The sequence below is a fragment of the Hyla sarda genome, chromosome 6 (genome assembly GCF_029499605.1).
Source record: "Hyla sarda isolate aHylSar1 chromosome 6, aHylSar1.hap1, whole genome shotgun sequence".
NCBI classification, from domain to species: domain Eukaryota; kingdom Metazoa; phylum Chordata; class Amphibia; order Anura; family Hylidae; genus Hyla; species Hyla sarda.
Window position 1 is genome coordinate 150702654 of NC_079194.1, and position 25633 is coordinate 150728286.

A 25633-nucleotide genomic window follows, 5' to 3' on the forward strand; every position below is an offset into this window, starting at 1 on the left:
CTCATCTGTCGACACATTCTATGCTTCTAGGTCAGGTGGAGAGTATGCAGTTTTCGCTTTCTGTGTCTGTTTCCAGCCTTTGGAAACAAACAAAAAGAAAGCCGACAGCCATAAAGTGATTTTTTAATCAATACAATATATAAAAAAAAAAAAGGGAGCATACAAAAGATTAAAAACAATGTATCTGGCGGAGGAGCATAGTCATAGTCAACGCCCACCCCTTACTGAAAGGGGAAATGTAGCCCCACAAAATATGACAGGCTAGCCTGACCATATACCAACACCCAAAATCATGTACCAGACTCCCCTATAAAATACCTATATTTATATGCACCCTAATACAAGAAACTATATATTACTGATGCAAGAAAAAAAAAAATGATTTGCGCGATTATCACGTTTTTTTGTTCCGCGATACTGAATCGATTTTAAAATTCTGAGAATCGATTTTTTTTTTATAAATTATTATAATTATTATTTACTGTATTTCACTCACTGAGTCACAGTCCTATTTGTCTGTCTTATTTTTTTTATAACACTTAACAGGACTGCTAACTAGTGGTCAGGAGTTTATCAGCTCTGTCCCACTCGCAGGCTGCTACCGCGAGACTACAGACTCAGAACAAACAGGAAGGAGAACGTACGCACTCACAGGACAACTCTCGTGGGATCTTGTTCTTTCTCAGCTGCGAGTCGCAGCTGAGAAAGAACAAGATCCCGCGAGAGTTGTCCTGTGAGTGCGTGCGTTCTCCTTCCTGTTTGGTCTGAGTCTGTAGTCTCGCGGTAGCTGCTGCAGAGTGAACGCTGAATCAACATAACTGGCAATGAAAAAGAGATCCGGGACGCGCCAGGGAGTTATAAGGCGGGCATTTGGACTCATTTTGGATTCTACAATAAACCAGGGAGTAAGGAGTATGACAAGAGCCACGCAGTGTGCAAAATAGGTCATGCCAGAATCAAATACTGCGGGAATACGACAAACCTACGTGCCCACATGGCCAGGCATCATGGCAACATAGAGGTAAACTTAAAGCTAGTACCACTACCTCCGCTTCTCAGATTACTCTTGACCAAGCTAATACTGCCAAGTTTCCACCAGGCTCAATTCGTGCAACAAGAATAACGCAATCTGTGCTCTATTTCATTTGCAAAAACCTGCGCTCTCTTAGTGTGGCGGAGAACGAGTGCTTTCAGATTATGGTGAATGAGATGGAGCCCCGCTTTGCCATACCCTCCTGACAACACATCACAGACATCGCCTTACCCAAGATGTACAAAGATGTAAAGAAGGTTGTGCTGGAAGAACTGAGTTCTGCCAGGAGAGTGGCTTTGACATTTGATGCTTGGACTTCCAGATGCACCGAGTCGTACGTGACCATAACAGCTCATCACACTACAGGCGAGTGGAAGTTAGTCTCACACGTGCTGCAAACGTGAGCCATATATGACAGCCACACTGGCGAAAACATTGCAGGTTTGCTCCGTGGTGCTCTTGATGAATGGGGCTTGACTACTAAAGATCCCGTTGTAGTCACAGATAATGCTGCCAATATGGCTGTGGCTGCTAGACTTGCACAGGTTAGCCACATTCAGTGTTTTGCTCACAGCCTAAACCTAGCCTCACAGAAAGCACTTAAACTACCATCAGTGGCCAGACTGCTTGGAATAATTAGGCGTGTCACTGGCTTTTTTAGGCGCAGTGCAATAGCCAGTCACCAGCTAAATCTCAAACAGGACCAACTCCAGCTACCGAAGTACAGGCTCATTACAGATGTCATTACACGCTGGAATAGCTCCTATGACATGACTGAGAGGTTTTTAGAACAGCAACCAGCAATATATGCAGCACTTCTTTCCAATGAGGTCAGGAGAAATTAAAAAAGGACATCTTCACATTGACTAAGTTAGACATCACATGTGCAGAAGAGGTCCTCAAAGCACTAAAGAGTATGAAAGATGAGGCTGATGACATCTACGCACGACTGACTGAAGCTGTGGAGGTTGAGATACAAAAGCTAACTACTACTTCTACTATGGTATTGGTAGGTGAGTGAAAGCATCAAAGCAATATTGAGTTTGACATTATGCTATTTATATCTTAAGTTTCAATTACTAATGATTGATTACCGCTTGTTTTTGTTTTTCAGCAGCAAGAAGAGGAGGACAAAGAAGACAATCAACCAGCAACCAACATCCAGACACCCATGAAGAAACCCAGAGCATCATGTGCATTGGCTGAGCTGCTTGGACAAACTTTTTCCTTTGACAAACACAATCGAGCACAAAAATCTGCACATGATGTTGCAGCAACTGAAGTTAGAATGTTTAGAGATGAAACCCCCTTGCCTCTCAATGATGACCCTCTTGACTGGTGGAGGAAGCACATTGCAGAGTATCCTCACATAGGTAGAGTAGCAAAGTGTTTCCTCTCAGTAGCTCACATGTTCCATCCTTTTAGTCATAGCCATGGGAGCTATTCCAGGCGTTGGCGTTTGTTATACTGCAAACATGTTTTGCTGACGTTGCACTTTTAACTTAGTGTAGGGTTTATAATAGTTGTCTAACTTGTCTTACTACCGGTACGTCTACTACAGATGTACATATTCTGCAGAAACACTTGTACCAGGGATGCAGACAAAACACTTTGTAGTGTACTCTACCTTTTTGAGGAGGATACTCTACTATTCCAGACGTTGGCCTTTGTTTTATACTGCACAGATGTTTTGCGGTGCCTGTTGCACTTTTAAGTGTAGAGTTTATAATTGTTGTGTTACTGTTATTAATAACAGTAAGACAACTATAATAAACTCTACACTTAAAAGTGTAACAGCTAAACATCTGAGCATTATAAAAAAAATGTCCTGGAATAGCAGAGTATCCTCCTCACATAGGATTACAATATTGCGCATAATGGCCCAGATTTATCAAACTGTGTGACAGAAAAAATTGAGAAATTTTACCCCAGCAACCAATCACAGCTCAGCTAACGAGCTCTGGTAAAGTGAAAGCTGAGCTGTGATTGGTTGCTGTGGGGAAATCTCTCCACTTTCTCTCACACAGTTTGATAAATCTGGGCCAATGAGTTTTCTCCACTGCAGGAGACATTGGGGGAGATTTATCAAAACCTGTGCAGAGGAAAAGTTGCCCAGTTGCCGATAGCAACCAATCAGATCGCTTCTTTCATTTTTATGAAGGCCTGTGAAAAATGAAAGAAGCGATCTGATCGGTTGCTATGGCCAACTGGGCAAGTTTTCCTCTGCACAGGTTTTGATAAATCTCCCCCATTGTGTCTGCACAAAGAAGTGTCTTTATAGCTGGGCATGTAGATCAGCTTGTGTTCCTCAACAAGAATCTTAGTAGATTACATAACATTACAATGCAAAAAAAAAACCCTCACACGTTCCATCCTTTTATACTTTCTTATAGTCATAGGAGCTATTCCAGGCGATGGCCTTATACTCCTAGTACTGCACAAATGTTTTGCTGTTGCACTTCTAAGTTTAGGGTTTCATAATAGTTGTCCAACTTGTACCACGTCTAGTATGTACTTATTCTGCAGAGACACTTGTAGCGGGGATGCAGACAAAACACTTTGCTAGTACTGTGAGGAGGATAGTCTACTATTCCAGACGTTGGCCTTTCTAAGGCTGGGTCCACACTACGTTTTGTCCCATACGGGAGCGCATACGGCAGGAGGGAGCTAAAACCTCGCGCTCCCGTATGGGACCGTATGCGCTCCCGTATGCCATTCACTTCAATGAGCCGACCGGAGTGAAACGTTCGGTCCGGTCGGCTCATTTTTGCGCCGTATGCGCTTTTACAACCGGACCTAAAACTGTGGTCAACCACGGTTTTAGGTCCGGTTGTAAAAGCGCATACGGCGCAAAAATGAGCCGACCGGACCGAACGTTTCACTCCGGTCGGCTCATTGAAGTGAATGGCATACGGGAGCGCATACGGTCACATACGGGAGCGCGAGGTTTTAGCTCCCTCCTGCCGTATGCGCTCCCGTATGGGACAAAACGTAGTGTGGACCCAGCCTTATACTGCAACTGCACAGATGTTCAGCTGTTGCACTTTTCAAAACATCTGTGCAGTTGCAGTATAAGAAAGGCCAACGTCTGGAATAGCAGCCTATCCTCCTCACATGGGATTAGAATATTGCAGGAGACATTGTGTCTTCACAAAGTGTCCTTATAGCGGGGCATGTAGATCAGCTTGTGTTCCTCATCAAGAACCAGCATCAATGCATAAAAACCCCTCACACGTTCCATACGTTTATGTTCATAGTGATGTCATGTCATAGGAGCTATTCCAGGCGTTGGCCTTTCTGCAAACATGTTTTGCTGTTGCACTTTTATGTTTAGGGTAAATAGTTGTCTAACTTGTACTACGTCAACTACTGTACTTAATCCACAGAAACACTTGGAGCAGGGATGCAGACAAAACACTTTGCTAGAACTCTCTTACTCTGTGAGGAGGAAGATACTCTGCTATTCTAGGCATTGGCCTTTTTTGTGTTAATGCTCTCCCCGCTGTTTTCCTATTACACTAGTGTAGAGTTTATATAGTTGTCTCCACTCTTACTGTGCTTGTAGTACAGTAAGGCAACTATAAAAAAAATTCTACACCAGTGCAACAGCAAAACAGCTGTGCAGTATAACAAAGGCCAACGCCTGGAATAGCAGAGTCGTATGTGTGAGGACTAGGATTATGGATACTCTGCTATTCCAGGCGTTGGCCTTTTGTGTTACTGAACAGATATTTTGCTGTTGCACCTTTAAGTGTAGAGTTTGTCTACTGTTATATATTGCACCTTAAATTCGTAGCCTTTTTTGTTAACTCTGTAAATGCATTAAAGCAGGATTGCACTTTATTTTATTTCTTTGTAAAAAGCATACTGGAAAGAATAACCTTATTGATAAGGCACATGCCTTGGTATTTTATTTATGTTATACAGAATTGTATTTATTTGTGAAATCTAGTATCAAACCTCAGCTAAGCTGTCAAAAAGTATTAGGTTTGTTATAAAAAATAAATCCTGCAAGCACAAGAGTTTATTGCTTAAACATTTGTTTGACTCTGTAAGTCCTCATTGTTCTTAAGAAAAAATAAATGTATATTTAATACAGTACATCTTTGTGTGAATGTAGTATTGATGTGTAGAATAACCCAAGCTTTTAATAGGGAATATCGCGATATATATCGTGATATATCGCCAACTAGACAGTATCGCGATATATCGAATCGCCACCCTGGTATCGCGATTCGAACCAAATGGCCAAATTATTGGCGATTCACACCCCTACTATATATGCACTCTGATTCAAGCAAATAACCTAGTGCTGAAAACGTACCATGTCACAGAATTGTAACAATATCCACTAATAATAACAGCAATAAGCAAACACCAATGTGTAGAATTATGTATATATAACCTAAACCCAAGAAATTAAAGATAGATATGAAGTGCTATATACAACAGGTCAGTCAGGCACATATAAGGAGATATAAAGTATCATACAAAACAGGTCAGTCAGGTACATGTAGGGAGATATCACCAATAAAAAGCGGCATCTAAGTCAGGGCCAGGGCATCTTGTGTCTCAGTACGGGGGAAATCTGACCCCACACGTTCCGCCTCCAGCAACGGAGGCTTCCTCAGGTTTCCAGCCTTTGGCATGCCCACATTTATTATCTGTATAAGGCTTGTTTCACACTACAAAATTACCCAATTTTAAAGATCCGTAAGAAGTGCAATCTGAAAATCAGCTGAAAACGGCAGTTACAAAATTCTATACGGCCATTAGATAAATTCCATAGACTATAATGGGATTTTCTAATAGCGGTTTGAACCAGTTATTGATAATGGACGTTATTTTATGATGGATGATAGTAACAGGAGAAATAGTGCATGTACTGGAATACTGACAAAAAAAAGGCTACATCTAATCTGCTTCACACACACACATATACATATATATTTATTTATATTTATATTACACATATACACACACACATATACATACACACACTGTATATATAAAACAAAAAATAGTTCCAGCTGGCCGTCTGGTCCGACTTCAGCCGACTGTTACTTACAACTGTAGCAGGTCTCAGGACAGAGACCCAAAGCAATCTAAACGTTTGATATGTCTGGATAACATGTCAAAGTTTATATCAATGTCACTAATCCTTTAACCCTATGGACATAGAAATACCTTTAGACAGTATGCCAACGTCTACCACCGACGCAGGCCTTATCCTAAGGATATGCTAAGACTAGAAGTTTCACAACAGTTAATAGATCAGTGCTCAGACTTATGAACTACCTGCTATAAGCTTTTCCTCTTTCAGCGAAGGCTGTAGCGATGTACAGAGCCCTGTGCTACTGTCCTAATAAAATGTGTACCAAAATCCTACCAAGTCATCCAGTCCTGCTCGTTGCCCATCATTGTCTTTTCTTCTCAATGGGAGAGATTTATCAAACCTGTGCGGTCACGCCCGCGCCCACAGACTTGCATTGAGGGGGGCGGGGTGTGACATCACATGGGGGCGGAGTTGTGACGTCACGATACTCCGGCCCGGTAGTCGTGACCCTGCAGACTCGGAGGCTGAAGCGCTGCATGCAGCTCCCACAGGTGGTTGCTGCATGTGACATACGGGGACCCCCGCCATCAGGCATCTTATAAGATGTCTTAGGGCCGGAGTACCCCTTTAAGATTTCTGGCAAATATTGAAAACAAAGCCAGGAACAGATCATAAATGGAGGACATGTGTAAAGGAAAGGCTGAGGGGGGAGATTTATTCATTTTTCAATGGGATTCTCCTGCGGAAACTCAAAATCCAATGTCCGCAGAAAGAATAGATATGTCTATTCCTTCTGTGGACAATGCATGGAATGTATTGCCATCTATGAGATGGTGCATTCCCAAGCGTCCTATCGCCACATTGTCTGCATGAATACTCTTTGTGCAAACATTTCCCTGTATGAACATATCCTTACAGTAAGGGTCTCTGTTACCCATACCAACCAATCACAGCTCAGCTTTTATTTCTCATATTGCTCTTGTAAAATGAAAGCTGAGCTGTAATTGGTTGCTATAGGCAAAGGATCTTACTGTAAGAAAGATTGATTAATCTTCCCAAGACTTCACCACTTTTCAAATCCATTCCTCGTTTTGTATTTAGTAGCTGCAATTAAAAACATGAATGTGTGAACACACCCTTACACCCCCTTACAGTGGCAGCAATGTCTTACATGTTGTAGCAGTTACAGGTGGTGGCTATACCTCCCTGCAGACACCCAAATCGGGGATTAGGGAATAGATTTCTGTGGGGCTTGGCTTGTCTTATTTTGGTTAAACCTGTTCTCCTCACGCAAGGTTCTAGTCTTATTGCAAGTGACACTTTGTTAACAGCCACAAGTAGAAAATAAATGTTATTCTACTGAATGGATACATAGAATCAAAATGTAAAGATCTGAAGTGTCTTAATGGAGAAGTATCATGGACAAAATCGTATCCTCTATCTGCAGGATAGGTGATAAGTTCTAGATCAGTGGTCTTCAACCTGCGGACCTCCAGATGTTGCAAAACTACAACTCCCAGCATGCCCAGACAGCCAACGGCTGTCCGGGCATGCTGGGAGTGGTAGTTTTGCAACATCTGGAGGTCCCCCCCCCCCCTCCCCCCCGTGATCTCCTGTACAGGGCTCCAGCTCTCCCCGGGAACGTTATGTGATGACCCCCACAAGAAGCGGTGGCTGACAAGCCCCCTCCATATATCTCTGTGGGAGAGCTGAAGATAACCAAATGTCTGTCCCCACACAGGTGATCGCAGGTGGTCCCAGCGGTCGAGCCCCCTGCGATCTAATACTTATCCCCTATCCTGCGGATAGGATATGAGTTTTTGTGCAGGATATATCTCCTTTAAGATTTTGTGATTCAATTCCCACCTACTTTCAGTGAATGGAATCCTCCTTATTTACATCCAGAAGCTGAACGGTTCTCAAACAAGTTGAGTTTTTTTTTCCCCCTTTAACCCATTAAGGACTCAGGGTTTTCCGTTTTTTGCACTTTCGTTTTTTCCTCCTTACCTTTTAAAAATCATAACCCTTTCAATTTTCCACCTAAAAATCCATATTATGGCTTATTTTTTGCGTCGCCAATTCTACTTTGCATTGACATTAGTCATTTTACCCAAAAATGCACGGCGAAACGGAAAAAAAAAATCATTGTGCGACAAAATCGAAGAAAAAAAATGCCATTTTGTAACTTTTGGGGGCTTCCGTTTCTACGCAGTGCATATTTCGGCAAAAATTACACCTTATTATTCTGTAGGTCCATACGGTTAAAATGATACCCTACTTATATAGGTTTGATTTTGTCGCACTTCTGGAAAAAATCATAACTACATGCAGGAAAATTTATACGTTTAAAAATGTTCTCTTCTGACCCCTATAACTTTTTTATTTTTCCACGTACAGGGCGGTATGAGGACTCATTTTTTGCGCCGTGATCTGAAGTTTTTATCGGTATGATTTTTGTTTTGATTGGACTTTTTGATCACTTTTTATTCATTTTTTAATGGTATAAGAAGTGACCAAAATACGCTTTTTTGGACTTTTGAATTTTTTTGCGCGTACGCCATTGACCGTGCGGTTTAATTAATGATATATTTTTATAGTTCGGACATTTACGCACGCGGCGATACCACATATGTTTATTTTTTTTACACGGTTTTATTTTTTTTATGGGAAAAGGGGGGTGATTCAAACTTTTATTAGGGAAGGGGTTAAATGACCTTTATTAACACTTTTTTTTTACTTTTTTTTTTGCAGTGTTACAGCCCACATAGGGACCTATAACACTGCACACACTGATCTCTCATCCTGATCACAGGCGTGTATTAACACGCCTGTGATCAGTGTTATCGGCGCTTGACTGCTCCTGCCTGGATCTCAGGCACGGAGCAGTCATTCGCCGATCGGATACCGAGGAGGCAGGTAAGGGCCCTCCCGGTGTCCGGTCAGCTGTTCGGGACGCCGCGATTTCACCGCGGTGGTCCCGAACAGCCCGACTGAGCAGCCGCGTCACTTTCACTTTCGCAGCGGCGGTCAGCTTTGACCGCCGCTTCTAAAGGGTTAATACCGCACATCGCCGATGTGTGGTATTAGCCGCGGGTCCCAGCCGTTGATGGGCGCCGGGACCGACGCGATATGATGCGGGGTCGCAGCACGACCCCGCTTCATATCGCGGGAGCCGGCGCAGGACGTAAATATATGTCCTGCGTCGTTAAGGGGTTAAAAACCGACCACTAGGGTTCTCCCTCCTATTGGCCGGCTGCAGCCTGGCGTGACGTCACGCTTGAATTCGGACCAATGCCAGCCGAAAGCCGGCGCAGGACGTAAATATACGTCCTGCGTCGTTAAGGGGTTAAAGGGGTTATCCAGGAAAACATTTTTTTTTTTTATATATATATATATATATATATATCTCAACTGGTTCTAGAAAGTTAAACAGATTTGTAAATTACTTCTATTAAAAAATCTTAATCCTTTCAGTACTTATGAGCTTCTGAAATTAAAGTTGTTCTTTTCTGTCTAAGTCCTCTCTGATGGCACCTGTCTCGGGAAGCAAATCCCCATAGCAAACCTCTTCTAAACTGGGCGGTTCCCGAGACACGTGTCATCAGAGAACACTTAGACAGAAAAGAACAACCTTAATCCTTTCAGTACTCATGAGCTTCTGAAGTTAAGATTTTTTAATAGAAGTAATTTACAAATCTGTTTAAATTTCTGGAACCAGTTGATATATAAAAAAAAGTTTTTCCCTGGATAACCCCTATAAGTTACAGTTATATCCAGTATAGAGAATACTTTGAGACCACGATCTGTGCCTCCGAGTCAAGGACACTTCGGGTCAAAATGACATATCTGATCTCCGATAGGTACGGGCCCCATTTATTTTACTGGTCTAAGTTTGTGTCATTTTCCGAAAGTATCCGCGCATGCCACGTTTCTCAAATCTGAGCCAAACCTTGTACACGCTCGGTGAATTACCCAAACGTAGTCACTAGCTGACTCCGCTCGAGCCATTGAAATGAATGGGGCCCCATACTTCTCCGAGCACAGAAATGCCAACATGTCATTTCGACAGTTCCCTGACGTACCCGTGCGTCTGAGGCACAGATCGTGTGTGAACGGAGCCTTACTCACACTTTTACTACGTAAATCAGAATAAAAGATATTTTGTTGCCAACATGTGCTGCTCTTCTGATGCCAAACTTCTCTGGAGCAGTGTTTTCCAAGCAGTATGTCTTCAGCTGTTTCAAATCAACAATTCCCACCATGTTTTGCTAACGGCTGTCCGGGCATGCTGGGAGTTGTAGTTTTGCAACATCTGGAGGTCCGCAGGTTGAAGACCACTGCTCTACCAGATAAGGGCTGTAGTATATAATGCTTTGGAGAGATTATAGCATTACACAATACCCACAATGACCCTACATGGGTTGCACCAAGTTCTTCAGTGCAAAGGAATGGGCAGCAGCTCCAATGAGAAGAGGGGGAGGGGCAGGAACCCCAATCTACATGGTTGTCCTAAGTGCCCCCCTTTAAACCATCATCCCAGTACAGCAGTGAAATCTGCCCCCACCCTGCCACACCGCACAGCAGCTGTCACTCACAGTCCACGTTTCGCAGCTTGTAGGAGCAGGCAGAGATGTTACAAGCCCTGGAGGGCACCCTGCCCGGGTGTCTGAGGACCCTTCCCGTCCAGCCGGGGTTCAGCAGCGGTAAGAGAAGCCTCCTGCAGCCGTGCGTCATCATGTCAACAGCCCGCTCCTTACTAAAGCATTAGCTCTGCAATAACCATAGAAATAAACAACACAGAACACCTACGACCACACCTGACCCGCCCACCAGAGTTTAGGCTCCACCCAGCAACAGATAACCGAGGCTTCCTAGCCAATCACGGCCAGGAAATGGCTGCGAGGTTTGGAATGCATGCTTCCGGGTTGTAGTGAACTGAGAATTTACTAGCCAATGAGCGCTAGCGAACCGAGAGTGTACTAGCCTATCAGCGCTGGTGTTTACCCTCCTCATTCTGAGCCGTTTTATAAGTCACATGTAGTTGTGGTTATTAACCCCTTAAGGACTGGGCCATTTTTCATTTTTGCACTTTCGTTTTTTTCCTCCTCACCTTCTAAAAATCGTAAGGCTAGGAATCACACTGCGGAATGTACAGGCAGATAATTTCCGCCCAGAGATTCAGAGTGCGGCCAGCGCCGACTGAATCAGTCGGCACTAGGACCGCATGGACACTGCAGTCTCCAATAGACTGCAATGTGTTCCGCGAGTATTTCTGTCTAAGGCCCCGTTCACACTACAGAATCTCCGCTCGCTGAATTCTGCGAGCAGAGATTCCGCCTGGCGGCCGCCGCCGGAGAAGCTTCAGCGCTAGGGCCGCGGGGCACTGAGCCATCACCATTGACGGCTATGGAGTGCTCGCAGAATCCGCGCAAAGAATTAACATGTTCTTTCTTTGCGCAGAACAATTTCAGAGGCGGAATTGTCTGCCGCGGAAATTCTGCAGTGTGAACGGGTCTCGCGGAGACCCATTCACACTAATGTTAAGTTCACACCGTGGAATTCAGCTCGCGGAGTTCCGCTCGTGGAATGCCGCGAGAATTCCGTAGTGTGAACATAGCCTGAACAATGAGCAAAGCCATTCTTCAGGCGGAAATTTCCAAGCGGATTTTCCGGTCACAAATTCCGAAGTGTGAATTTGTGAACGGAAACCCATTCACTGTACTATACATTTTAGCAAGTGGAATTTCCACCTGAAATTTCAAAGAGGAATTGCAGGCAGAAATTCCATAGTCTGAACCTAGCCTAACGTTTTAAATTTTCCACCTACAAATCCATATGAGGGCTTTTTTTTTTTTTTTTTTTTTGTGCCACCAATTTTACTTTGTAATGACATCAATCCTTTCACCACCAAATCAAAGGCGAAACCCGAAAAAAATATTTGTGAGGCAAAATTGAAAAACAAAATGCAATTTTGTAACTTTTGGGGGCTTCCCATTCTACGCAGTGCATTTTTTCGGTAAAAATGACACCATGGGGGGGGATTTATCAAAGGATTTAGACTGGTTTTTCCTGTACAAAATTGTCGCACAAAAAGTCGCAGTCTAAATACGTGCGACTTTTACGCAACTTTTTCTATAGAGGATTTTTAGTACATGATGCATTCTTGTCTATTTTAGATTGAAAACTGCATTGGTGCTGAATTTATCAATTGCGACTTTTCGGCAAAAATTCACATCAGGCTAAAATATGCTGAAATGTCAGACCATGCTGAAGCAGGTGTAAATACAGTCTAAACTGTAGATCCTAAGTCCGTGCGCAGAATTTATCAATAGCCGTGTGACTTTGGTAAATTAGGCGCACAATAGACCAGCCTAGCGCTCTGTAGATTGGTCTATAATAATGCGGGAAATAGACAGCTTTAATAAATCCACCCCCCATATCTTTATTCTGTAGGTCCATACGGTCACAAGGATACCTAATTTATATACCGTATATACTTGAGTATAAGCCGAGTTTTTCAGCTGAAAAAACCCCCCTCGGCTTAAACTCGAGTGAACTCTCCGCCCTCAGTGGTCTTCAACCTGCGGACCTCCAGATGTTTCAAAACTACAACTACCAGCATGCCCGGACAGCCATCGGGCAGGGTGTGACATCACATGGGGGCGGAGTTGTGATGTCACGATACTCCGGCCCGGTAGTCGTGACCCTGCAGACTCGGAGGCTGAAGCGCTGCATGCAGCTCCCACAGGTGGTTGCTGCATGTGACATTGCGGGGACCCCCGCCATCAGGCATCTTATAAGAGGTCTTAGGGCCGGAGTACCCCTTTAAGATTTCTAGCAAATATTGAAAACAAAGCCAGGAACAGATCATAAATGGAGGAAATGTGTAAAGGAAAGGCTGAGGGGGGAGATTTATTCATTTTTCAATGGGATTCTGCTGCGGAAACTCAAAATCCAATGTCCGCAGAAAGAATAGATATGTCTATTCCTTCTGTGGACAATGCATGGAATGTATTGCCATCTATGAGATGGTGCATTCCCAAGCGTCCTATCGCCACATTGTCTGCATGGATACTCTTTGTGCAAACATTTCCCTGTGTGAACATATCCTTACAGTAAGGGTCTCTGTTACCCATACCAACCAATCAAAGCTCAGCTTTTATTTCTCATATTGCTCTTGTAAAATGAAAGCTGAGCTGTAATTGGTTGCTATTAGAGATGAGCGAACTTACAGTAAATTCGATTCGTCACGAACTTCTCGGCTCGGCAGTTGATGTCTTTTCCTGCATAAATTAGTTCAGCTTTCAGGTGCTCCCGTGGGCAGGAAAAGGTGGATACAGTCCTAGGAGACTCTTTCTTAGGACTCTAACCGCCTTTTCCAGCCCACTGGAACACTGGAAAGCTGAACTAATTTATGCAGGAAAAGGCATCAACTGCCAAGCCGAGAAGTTCGTGATGAATCGAATTTACTGTAAGTTCGCTCATCTCTAGTTGCTCTGGGCAAAGGATCTTACTGTAAGAAAGATTGATTAATCTTCCCAAGACTTCACCACTTTTCAAATCCATTCCTCGTTTTGTATTTAGTAGCTACAATTAAAAAACATGAATGTGTGAACACACCCTTACACCCCCTTACAGTGGCAGCAATGTCTTACATGTTGTAGCAGTTACAGGTGGTGGCTATACCTCCCTGCAGACACCCAAATCGGGGATTAGGGAATAGATTTCTGTGGGGCTTGGCTTGTCTTATTTTGGTTAAACCTGTTCTCCTCACGCAAGGTTCTAGTCTTATTGCAAGTGACACTTTGTTAACAGCCACAAGTAGAAAATAAATGTTATTCTACTGAATGGATACATAGAATCAAAATGTAAAGATCTGAAGTGTCTTAATGGAGAAGTATCATGGACAAAATCGTATCCTCTATCTGCAGGATAGGTGATAAGTTCTAGATCAGTGGTCTTCAACCTGCGGACCTCCAGATGTTGCAAAACTACAACTCCCAGCATGCCCGGACAGCCAACGGCTGTCCGGGCATGCTGGGAGTTGTAGTTTTGCAACATCTGGAGGTCCACAGGTTGAAGACCACTGTTCTAGATCGTGGGAGATCCGACCACTGGGACCCCCCCCAGGGACCCCTCCCTCCCCCCGTGATCTCCTGTACAGGGCTCCAGCTCTCCCCGGGAACGTTATGTGATGACCCCCACAAGAAGCTGTGGCTGACAAGCCCCCTCCATAAATCTCTGTGGGAGAGCTGAAGATAACCAAATGTCTGTCCCCACACAGGTGATCGCAGGTGGTCCCAGCGGTCGAGCCCCCTGCGATCTAATACTTATCCCCTATCCTGCGGATAGGGTATGAGTTTTATGCAGGATATATCTCCTTTAAGATTTTGTGATTCAATTCCCACCTACTTTCAGTGAATGGAATCCTCCTTATTTACATCCAGAAGCTGAACCTTACCTTGGGGCCTCATCAAACAAGTTGTTTCCCCCCCCCCACCTTTAAAAAGGGGTTATCCAGGGAAAAACTTTTTTTTATATATATCAACTGGTTCCAGAAAGTTAAACAGATTTGTAAATTACTTCTATTAAAAAAATCTTAATCCTTTCAGTACTTATGAGCTTCTGAAATTAAAGTTGTTCTTTTCTGTCTAAATCCTCTCTAATGATACCTGTCTCGGGAACCGCCCAGTTTAGAAGCAAATCCCCATAGCAAACCTTTTCTAAACTGGGCGTTTCCCGAGACAGGTGTCATCAGAGAGCACTTAGACAGAAAAGAACAACCTTAACTTCAGAAGCTCATAAGTACTGAAAGGATTAAGATTTTTTCATAGAAGTAATTTACAAATCTGTTTAACTTTCTGGAACCAGTTGATATATAAAAAAAAGTTTTTCCCTGGATAACCCCTATAAGTTACAGTTATATCCAGTATAGAGAATACTTTGAGACCACGATCTGTGCCTCAGAGTCAAGGACACTTCGGGTCAAAATGACATATCTGATCTCTGATAGGTACGGGCCCCATTTATTTTACTGGTCTAAGTTTGTGTCATTTTCCGAAAGTATCCGCGCAAGCCACGTTTCTCAAGTCTGAGCCAAACCTTGTACACGCTCGGTGAATTACCCAAACGTAGTCACTATCTGACTCCACTCGCGCCATTGAAATGAATGGGGCCCCATACTTCTCCGAGCACAGAAATGCCAACATGTCATTTCGACAGTTCCCTGACAGTTCTCTGAGGCACAGATCGTGGTGTGAACGGAGCCTTACTCACACTTTTACTACGTAAATCAGGATAAAAGAGATTTTGTTGCCAACATGTGCTGCTCTTCTGATGCCAAACTTCTCTGGAGCAGTGTTTTCCAAGCAGTATGTCTTCAGCTGTTTCAAATCAACAATTCCCACCATGTTTTGCCAACGGCTGTCCGGGCATGCTGGGAGTTGTAGTTTTGCAACAGGTGGAGGCACACTGTTTAGAAAGCACTGCTCTAGAGTACCATCTGTTGCAAGACTACAACTCCCAGCATGCCCTGACAACCTTCAGCTGTGGGGCATGCTGAGAGCTGTAGTTTTGCAATATCTGGGGAGACTACTATTTTAGACACAGAATAGCGCAATACCGATCGATCTGCTGTATGGGGACCTCAAAATTACATTAGTCCCTCATGACCAGGATGTGTTCACACTACCGAACAGTAAAAAATTATTAATTATAACAAAACTTCTCTTTTTCCCCTCATTCACCCAAAACAAACCCAAGCCTCTACCACAGTGGTCTTCAACCTGCGGACCTCCAGATGTTGCAAAACTACAACTCCCAGCATGCCCGGACAGCCGTTGGCTGTCCGGGCATGATGGGAGTTGTAGTTTTGCAACATCTGGAGGTCTGCAGGTTGAAGACCACTGCTCTACCAGATAAGGGCTGTAGTATATAATGCTTTGGAGAGATTATAGCATTACACAATACCCACAATGACCCTACATGGGTTGCACCAAGTTCTTCAGTGCAAAGGAATGGGCAGCAGCTCCAATGAGAAGAGGGGGAGGGGCAGGAACCCCAATCTACATGGTTGTCCTAAGTGCCCCCCTTTAAACCATCATCCCAGTACAGCAGTGAAAGCTGCCCCCACCCTGCCACACCGCACAGCAGCTGTCACTCACAGTCCACGTTTCGCAGCTTGTAGGAGCAGGCAGAGATGTTACAAGCCCGGGAGGGCACCCTGCCCGGGTGTCTGAGGACCCTTCCCGTCCAGCCGGGGTTCAGCAGCGGTAAGAGAAGCCTCCTGCAGCCGTGCGTCATCATGTCAACAGCCCGCTCCTTACTAAAGCATTAGCTCTGCAATAACCATAGAAATAAGCAACACAGAACACCTACGACCACACCTGACCCGCCCACCAGAGTTTAGGCTCCACCCAGCAACAGATAACCGAGGCTTCCTAGCCAATCACGGCCAGGAAATGGCTGTGAGGTTTGGAATGCATGCTTCCGGGTTGTAGTGAACTGAGAATTTACTAGCCAATGAGCGCTAGCGAACCGAGAGTGTACTAGCCTATCAGCGCTGGTGTTTACCCTCCTCATTCTGAGCCGTTTTTATAAGTCACATGTAGTTGTGGTTATTAACCCCTTAAGGACCGGGCCATTTTTGCACTTTCGTTTTTTTCCTCCTCACCTTCTAAAAATCGTAAGGCTAGGAATCACACTGCGGAATGTACAGGCAGAAAATTTCCGCCCAGAGATTCTGAGTGCAGACTGAATCAGTCGGCACTAGGACCGCATGGACACTGCAGTCTCCAATAGACTGCAATGTGTTCCGCGAGTATTTCTGTCTAAGGCCCCGTTCACACTACAGAATCTCCGCTCGCTGAATTTCGCGAGCAGAGATTCCGCCTGGCAGACGCCGCCGAAGAAGCTTCAGCGCTAGGGCCGCGGGGCACTGAGCCATCACCATTGACGGCTATGCAGTGCTCGCAGAATCCGTGCAAAGAATGAACATGTTCTTTCTTTGCGCGGAACAATTTCACTGGCGAATTGTCTGCCGCGGAAATTCCGCAGTGTGAACGGGTCTCGCGGAGACCCATTCACACTAATGTTAAGTTCACACCGCGAGAATTCCGTAGTGTGAACATAGCCTGAAGAATGAGCAAAGCCATTCTTCAGGAGGAAATTTCCAAGCGGATTTTCCGTTCACAAATTCCGCTTCACAAATTCCGAAGTGTGAATTTGTGAACGGAAACAAATTCACTACACTATGCATTTTAGTAAGCGGAATTTCTGCCTGCAATTTCAAAGCGGAATTGCAGGCGGAAATTCCGTAGTGTGAACCTAGCATTAGGCTAGGTTCACACTGTGGAATCTCCGGGAAGAAAATTTCCACCCGGAGATTCCGAGTGCGGCCAGCACCGACTGAATCAGTCGGTGCTAGGACCACGCGGACATTGCAGTCTCCAATAGACTGCAATGTGTTCCTCGCGGATTTCCGCCTGAAGAAAGAGCAACCCCTTTCTTCAGGCGGAAATTTCCAAGCGGATTTTCCGTTCACAAATTCCGCTTCACAAATTCCGAAGTGTGAATTTGTGAACGGAAACTTATTCACTATACTATACATTTTAGCAAGTGGAATTTCCGCCTGAAATTTCAAAGAGGAATTGCAGGTGGAAATTCCATAGTCTGAACCTAGCCTAACGTTTTAAATTTTCCACCTACAAATCCATATGAGGGCTTTTTTTTTTGTTTTGTTTTTTTTGTGCCACCAATTTTACTTTGTAATGACATCTATCATTTCACCACCAAAAAGGCAAAACCCGAAAAAAATATTTGTGAGGCAAAATTGAAAAACAAAATGCAATTTTGTAACTTTTGGGGGCTTCCCATTCTACGCAGTGCATTTTTTCAGTAAAAATGACACCATGGGGGGGATTTATCAAATGATTTAGACTGTTTTTTCCTGTCTAAAATTGTCGCACAGAAAGTCGCAGTCTAAATACGTGCGACTTTTTCTATAGAGGCTTTTTAGTACATGATGCATTCTAGGCTATTTTAGATTGAAAAATGCATTGGTGCTGAATTTATCAATTGCGACTTTTCGGCAAAAATTCACATCAGGCTCAAATATGCTGAAATGTCAGACCATGCTGAAGCAGGTGTAAATACAGTCTAAACTGTAGATCCTAAGTCCGTGCGCAGAATTTATCAATAGCCGTGTGACTTTGGTAAATTAGGCGCACAATAGACCAGCCTAGCGCTCTGTAGATTGGTCTATATTAATGCGGGAAATAGACAGCTTTGATAAATACCCCCCCCCCCCCCATATCTTTATTCTGTAGGTCCATACGGTCACAAGGATACCTAATTTATATACCGTATATACTCGAGTATAAGCCGAGTGAACTCTCAGCCCTCAGTGGTCTTCAACCTGCGGACCTCCAGATGTTTCAAAACTACAACTACCAGCATGCCCGGAGTTATAGTGTTGAAACATCTGGAGGTCCGCAGGTTGAAGACCACTGCCCTGGCCTTCGTCATCATCCACCCCCCCCCCCTCCCCCCTTTAGTTTTGTACTCACCTCCGCTCGGCGGGACGTTCGGGTGAGCTGGTCCGGGCCATCTGTGCTGCAGGACCGTCCGGTGCGGAGGGATATTCGTTCCGGGCTGTCCATCTTCAGCGGGTGGGCCTCTTCTCCGTGCTTCACGCCCGGCCCCGGAGTAATAACGTTGCCTTGACGACGGCGCACAGGGACGCAACGTCACTATCCCGGGGCCGGGCGCGAAGCGCGGAGAAGAGGCCCACCCAGTGAAGATGGACAGCCCGGAACGAATATCCCTCCCCACCGGACGGTCCTACAGCACAGATGGCCCGGACCAGCTCACCCGAATGTCCCGCCGAGCGGAGGTGAGTACAAAACTAAAGGGGGGAGGGGTGGCTGGATGATGACGAAGGCCCGGGCAGTGGTCTTCAACCTGCGGACCTCCAGATGTTTCAAAACTAAAACTCCCAGCATGCCCGGACAGCCGATGGCTGTCCGAGCATGCTGGGAGTTGTAGTTTTGGAACATCTGGAGGTCCGCAGGTTGAAGACCACAGTTAAATCAGACATTGACAAGCGGTGATGATGAAGGGGGTGGTGTGGGATGATGACAGGGTAATGATGAAGGGGGGATGATGACAGGGTAATGATGAAGGGGGGAATGATGAAGGGGGGATGATGACAGGGTAATGATGAAGGGGGGATGATGACAGGACATCCCTCCCCACCGGACGGTCCTAAAGCACAGATGGCCCGGACCAGCTTACCCGAACGTCCCGCCGAGCGGAGGTGAGTACAAAACTAAAGGGGGGAGGGGGGGGCTGGATGATGACGAAGGCCCGGGCAGTGGTCTTCAACCTGCGGACCTCCAGATGTTTCAAAACTAAAACTCCCAGCATGCCCGGACAGCCAATGGCCAATGATGACAGGGTAATGATGAAGGGGGGAATGATGAAGGGGGATGATGACAGGGTAATGATGAAGGGGGGATGATGACAGGGTAATGATGAAGGGGGGGATGATGAAGGGGGGGATGATGACAGGGTAATGATGAAGGGGGGAATGATGAAGGGGGGATGATGACACGGTAATGATGAAGGGGGGATGATGACAGGTTAATGATGAAGGGGGGATGATGACAGGGTAATGATGAAGGGGGGATGATGACAGGTGATGATGAAGGGGGGATGATGACAGGGTGATGATGAAGGGGTAATGATGAAGGGGGGATGATGAAGGGGAGGATGATGACAGGGTAATGATCAAGGGGGATGATGACAGGGTAATGATGAAGGGGGGATGATGACAGGGTAATGATGAAGGGGGGATGATGACAGGTGATGATGATGAAGGGGGGATGATGACAGGGTGATGATGAAGGGGTAATGATGAAGGGGGGATGATGAAGGGGGGATGATGACAGGGTAATGATGAAAGGGGGAATGATGACAGGGTAATGATGAAAGGGGGGATGATGAAGGGGGGATGATGACAGGGTAATGATGAAGGGGGGGATGATGACAGGGTAATGATGAAGGTGGGGATGATGAAGGGGGGATGATGACAGGGTAATGATGAAGGGGGGATGATGACAGGTGATGATGATGAAGGGGGGATGATGACAGGGTGATGATGATGAGGGTGTTAATGACGGGGGTCTGGATGATGACAGGGGGGATGATGTATTTCCCACCCTAGGCTTATAGTCGAGTCAATAACTTTTCCTGGGTTATTGGGGTGAAATTAGGGGCCTCGGTTTATATTCGGGTCGGCTTATACTCGAGTATATACGGTAGGTTTTATTTAATTTTACTACTTAAAACAAATTCTAACTAAAATTAATATGTTTAAAATTGTCATTTTCTGACCCCTATAACTTATTTATTTTTCCGCACACATGTATGAGGGCTAATTTTTTGCGCCGTGATCAGAAGCTTTTATGTGTGCCATTTTTGTTTTTATAGGACTTTTTGATTACTTTTTATTAGTTTTTTAGGGTATACAAAATTACCAAAAATACGCAAGTTCGGACATTTACGCACGCGACGATACCACATATGTTAAAGTTTATTTTTATAAAAAAAAAAATTTTAAATGGGAAAATGGGGGTGATTCAAACTTTTATTAGGAAAGGGGTTAAATCACATTTGTTAATTTTTTTTTTACTTTGTTTACACCATTTTTTAGTCCCCATAGGGGACTATTACATACAATCTTCTGATTGCATACACTGTACATTACTATGCCATAGCATAGGATTGATCAATGTTATCGGCGCTCTCAGCTGTTCGGGACGCCTCTCAGTTGTTTGGGATGCCGCAATTTCACCACAGCGGTCCCAAACAGCCCGACTGACCTGCTGGGAACTGTTTACTTTAATTTTAGATGCGTCTAAGGGGTTGATGCCGGGCATCACCGCAATCAGTGATGTCCGGCATTAGACACAGGTCCTGGTGGCTGATAGCCGCTGGGACCACCCAGCTATGACGCGGGATCAGCCCGTGACCCTACGTCATAGCAGGGGAGCGGGACCAGGGCGTACAGGTACACCCTTGGTTCTTAAGGTGTTAAGTCATTTTTTTTGCATTTGCGTTTTTTGTTGCGGTTCTTTATTTACATAATTAAAGCCTAAAGGGTATACATAGGCGATTAGCATTATCAGATTGTTTATGATAAGAAAAACTCCTTTCCACATGGTTAAGGCGAGACAGTAAATTTAGACAACAAAGTCAATTAGATTGGGATGTAAAAAAAAAAAAACACGCAGCAAATACACAAATGTGGTTGCACTGCCTAAGTCCTGACCTCATTAATTGTATCCTGCCATAAACGGGATGTCGATGTTTACTGTTAACAGGAGCAGCGGACCCTGTTGACTTCGTCACCTATTAGCAATAATGCAGCTAATTACTGCTTGGGTTTTTGCCACAAATTATCAAAGTTTTGGTAAAAATGGGGTATAATAAGCATAATTGTGATAAATGAATCATTTTTACAGGTAGTGTGAACCTGCATGTTCACAAGGGCTCTGTGACCTACCAGTTAATTGTACATATTATTATTTATAATACATTTTTACTAGTTGTTCTCATATCATATTGTCCTAGGGCGCTAACCTTACAAAACTGGCACTCTTGTAGGGTGGGTTCAGGTATGCTTTTATAATTGAAAAGATAAAAACATATATGTTAAAAAAAAAAGTATGCAATGTATGTATACTTTTGTAACAGAAACAGTGGATCAGAGACAAAAACGCCGTGTGAACCCCCCCCCCCCCCCCCCCTTGGAAAGCTTATCAGCTGTGTGAGAAGTATAAGGCCAGAAAGGATTTTCAGCATTTGGATGTCATCAAGTAAGTTTTCATACGCTGACAGAAACACTATGCAAAAAAGGAAATGTCCAGCGCTGCAAACTTCTTTAAGAACAATGCTTCTTTATTGTATAAAAACTCACAAGGTACAACAAATCAATGAAGTGTGGTAATGGCGGGGTGTGTAGTGCAGGGCAGATATTGTTGCCCTAGGGGCAGATGGTATTAACCCCTTGTGTTCGTGATGCCAGGGCGTGGTGTAACCTTAACCACACGAAGGTATAACGCTGGATCCTGGGCTAGGCATGGGGGCAATGAAGACACCGATGCCAAATTACGTACAACGGTAGCTTTACTGAGGGTAAACAGTTGTTACAGTCTATGCAGAACAGCTAGGGCCCAAGGAGGTGACCAGAGACACAGAGACCTTGAGGTTGCTGGGACTTGCAGTAGACAGGAGAATTTAGTGCAGGCGACGCTGGATAGACAGAAGACTTGACTGACAGGACTGTGACTTTAGCTTACTTTGCACTTGACTTGTGGCTTCAGGGCTTGACTTAAGGCCTTCAATGTTCTGGACACACACACTAAGACGACTTGACTGCACAGGACCTCAGGAACAAGAGAGCGAGCTAGCTCCACCCAGGGTTCATATGGGGAAGATAAGCAGGGAGGCCATAGGTCACCTTTGGGGTCAGCTGGTCACTAGTACCTCCTGGGTAACAATCACATGGTACATGTATTAAAGATGCAACACACAATATAATACACAACATATTTACATGGGGGAAACAATGACAGGGGGCACTGGGGACACTGAGGGACACTGAGGGACACTGCCTGACAGGGCAGGAAAGGAACGGGAAACACCATCCTGTATTGGGCCAACACAGAAGTGACGCGTTTCAGCCGAAAAGCTTCACTTCCATTTGATCTGTTGTACCTTGGGAGTTTTTTATACAATAAAGAAGCATTGTTCTCAAACAAGTTTGCACCACTGGACATTTTCTTTTTTGCACAGTGCAATTACAGTGAATCCACACCTGTCCGTGCAGCTGCAGGATGGAGGGGTGAGCTGGTTTACACAACTTGGACTTGTTGACGAAACAGATATCTTATAAATGGGGAGGAACAGAAGTCAAAGGTATTCATACTATGGGGTGGATTTATCAAAACCTGTACAGAGGAAAAGTTGACCAGGTATCCAAAGTAACCAATCAGATCGCTTTTTTTTTTTTTTTTTCATTTTTCAGAGGACTTTTCAAAAACAAAAGAAGCAATCTGATTGGTTGCTATGGGCAACTGGTCAACTTTTCCTCTGCACAGGTTTTGAAAAATCTCCCCTATATGTGTAGTCTGCCAGAGCAAGAACTGTCCTTTGCAACAGCTCTACTGTCTTAGAGGACCTCAAGGACCTCAGCAGAGCACCACTTTTATAAGGCTAGGATACCACTTGGTTTCACAGAAATAAATGCCAGAAAAAACGCCAGTGCAATTTCCTGCGTCTCACGTTTTTTCTGGCGTTTTTGCATTTGAGTGGAAATTGCATTTTTGGCCCCTTTGGCGTTTTTTTTTTATTTATTTGTTGGATACCAAAAAAAGGATGCAGTAGGGATGGGAAAAAATGTATTTAACAATGTGTTTCACATTTTTTTCTCTATTTTTTACATCTTTTAGGTAGTACTACTACTCTCAGCATTTAACAGACTGTTCTATAATGGGAGTAGTAGCACCTGTACTAATAGACATATCGCCCCGGGCGTCACTCTTGACACCCAATGCGATTGTCCTATCTATTGCAGAGATGCGGAGCAGCTCTATACAGCGCTCGCATATCTGCTCTGTACTCCGGGCCGGTCAGTGATGTGAATAGAAATTCACATCACTCATTCATACTTTCCGCCCAGGGTGGGGATTGGCCGGATGAGTGCAGCCATTCCCCGCTCTCAGAAGAAAAGCCGCTCCGCATCTCTGCAATAGATAGGACGATCGCATCGGGTGTCAGGAGTGATACCCACTGTGATCTGTCCTTAACTGCAGGTACTACTACTCCCAACATGGAGCACACTCTGCTCCATGCTGGGAGCTGTAGTACCTGTATTAATAGACAGATCGTAGCGAGTGTAACTTCTGAAACCTGTTTTAATCTGTCTATTAATGCAGGTACTACAGCTCCCTGCATGGAACAGAGTGTGCTCCATGTTGGGAGCAGTAGTACCTGCAGTTAAGGAAAGATTACAGCGGATTTTACTCCTGTATAATGTATAGATGCGGCCGGCCGCTCTTCTATGGTCCCCTGCACTGACGTATATATACACCTATTCATATTTCCCACAGAGAGTTGTGATTGGTTGGAACCATCTGGCCAATCACAGCTCTATGTGGGAAATATGAATAGGTGTATATATACAGCAGTGCAGGGGACCATAGAAGAGCAGCCGGCCGCATCTTTACATTTATACAGGAGGATTGAAACTGACCCGGGTGATCTGTCAATTAGTACAGGTACTGCTACTCCCATCATGGAACAGTGTGTTCCATGCTGGGAGTAGTAGTACTACCTAAAAATTGTGAAAAACCTAAAAAGTTAAAAACACACACACACTACATTTTTATTATTGTCGGCAAAATTTTTAGTGCCCTACCGGCCCACATAAATTGATCCCTGTTTAAAAATTAATAAAAATGTTGTTATAAAAAGATACATTTAGTTAAATACAATTTTTTCCATCACTACTGTATCTTTTTTTTTATAATTTTTATTAAAAAAAGGTATCTCCATCACTTTTTTGGATTGCTAAAGTCCAAAAAAGAATGAAAACCGCCTGCAAAAAAGTTAAAATCGACATGGCGTTTTTCTTGACGTTTTTTTTTTTACTCTCATAGATTTCTATGAGAGAAAAACATCACGATTTCAGGGATAAAAACTCCATAGGCTCAACATGCTGTAATTTAGCAAAACCGCCAAGGAGCTGAAAAAGAGTGAATAAACACCAAAAGGATAAAAAAAAATAAAACGCCCAACTGAAAAATGCTAAGTGGAAAAGAATTAGCGTTTTTTCATTGGCCGAAAAAATGCGGCAGAATTGGCATTTTCCTTGGCGTTTTTCCCAAACAGAAAACCAAGCGGAATTTCAGCCTAATGCTTATGTTCTCAAATACGGCCAATAGAATGGGGTCTGAGATGTGACCTAAAGTAATGCTAAGGCTCCACAGTGATCATACATGTATGTTAAGTGCACTGTGCTGGAGGAACTGACAAAGTCACCTCCAGTTATTATAATATATCCAAAACAATTAAAGATAGATTTTTATGTTGGTGCATTTTATAATTTCACCACTAGAGGATAGCATGGCCTTTATTTACATGAGGACAAGTCTAATAGAACTGTCGTTGTAAGACTATGTCAGACATTCCGCAGACTGCACAGGATCACACAGGAATGTGCTGTCTCATAGACGGCAATTTATTCCATGCAGAGTCCGCAGAAAGAATGGACAGGTTCATTCTTTCTGCAGACACCAGAATCAAAAATTCTGAGGTGTGAACATAGTCTAAGCCTTAATAAACAACAAACTTGCCTACAAATAAATGGTGAAGTCCTCTTTCTATAACATTTTATCCAGTGTTTCAGAAAACTGCTGCAAGCCCTAAACACATTACAAAACTGTCAGGGGGGAAAACCAGGCTTATTATCCGTAGCAACC

At 44.2% G+C, this 25633-nt stretch overlaps 1 protein-coding gene across 3 annotated transcripts in view; it reads right to left on the reverse strand.

The window, feature by feature from the left end:
• The window catches only part of CA5A (carbonic anhydrase 5A), a 125612-nt gene that overhangs the window by 34204 nt on the left and 65775 nt on the right, over positions 1–25633 (reverse strand). Inside the window, exon 1 of one of the 3 annotated variants that reach the window (XM_056525553.1) lies at positions 16253–16496. The exons of 1 other annotated variant lie outside the window; for it this stretch is intronic. In XM_056525553.1, coding sequence (XP_056381528.1) covers positions 16253–16394 — 142 coding nt within the window. In that variant the 5' untranslated portion in view covers positions 16395–16496. Of the gene's footprint in view, positions 1–10684; positions 10936–16252; positions 16497–25633 lie in introns of those variants that run through there. One more of the 3 variants, XM_056525552.1, reaches the window with a different exon arrangement.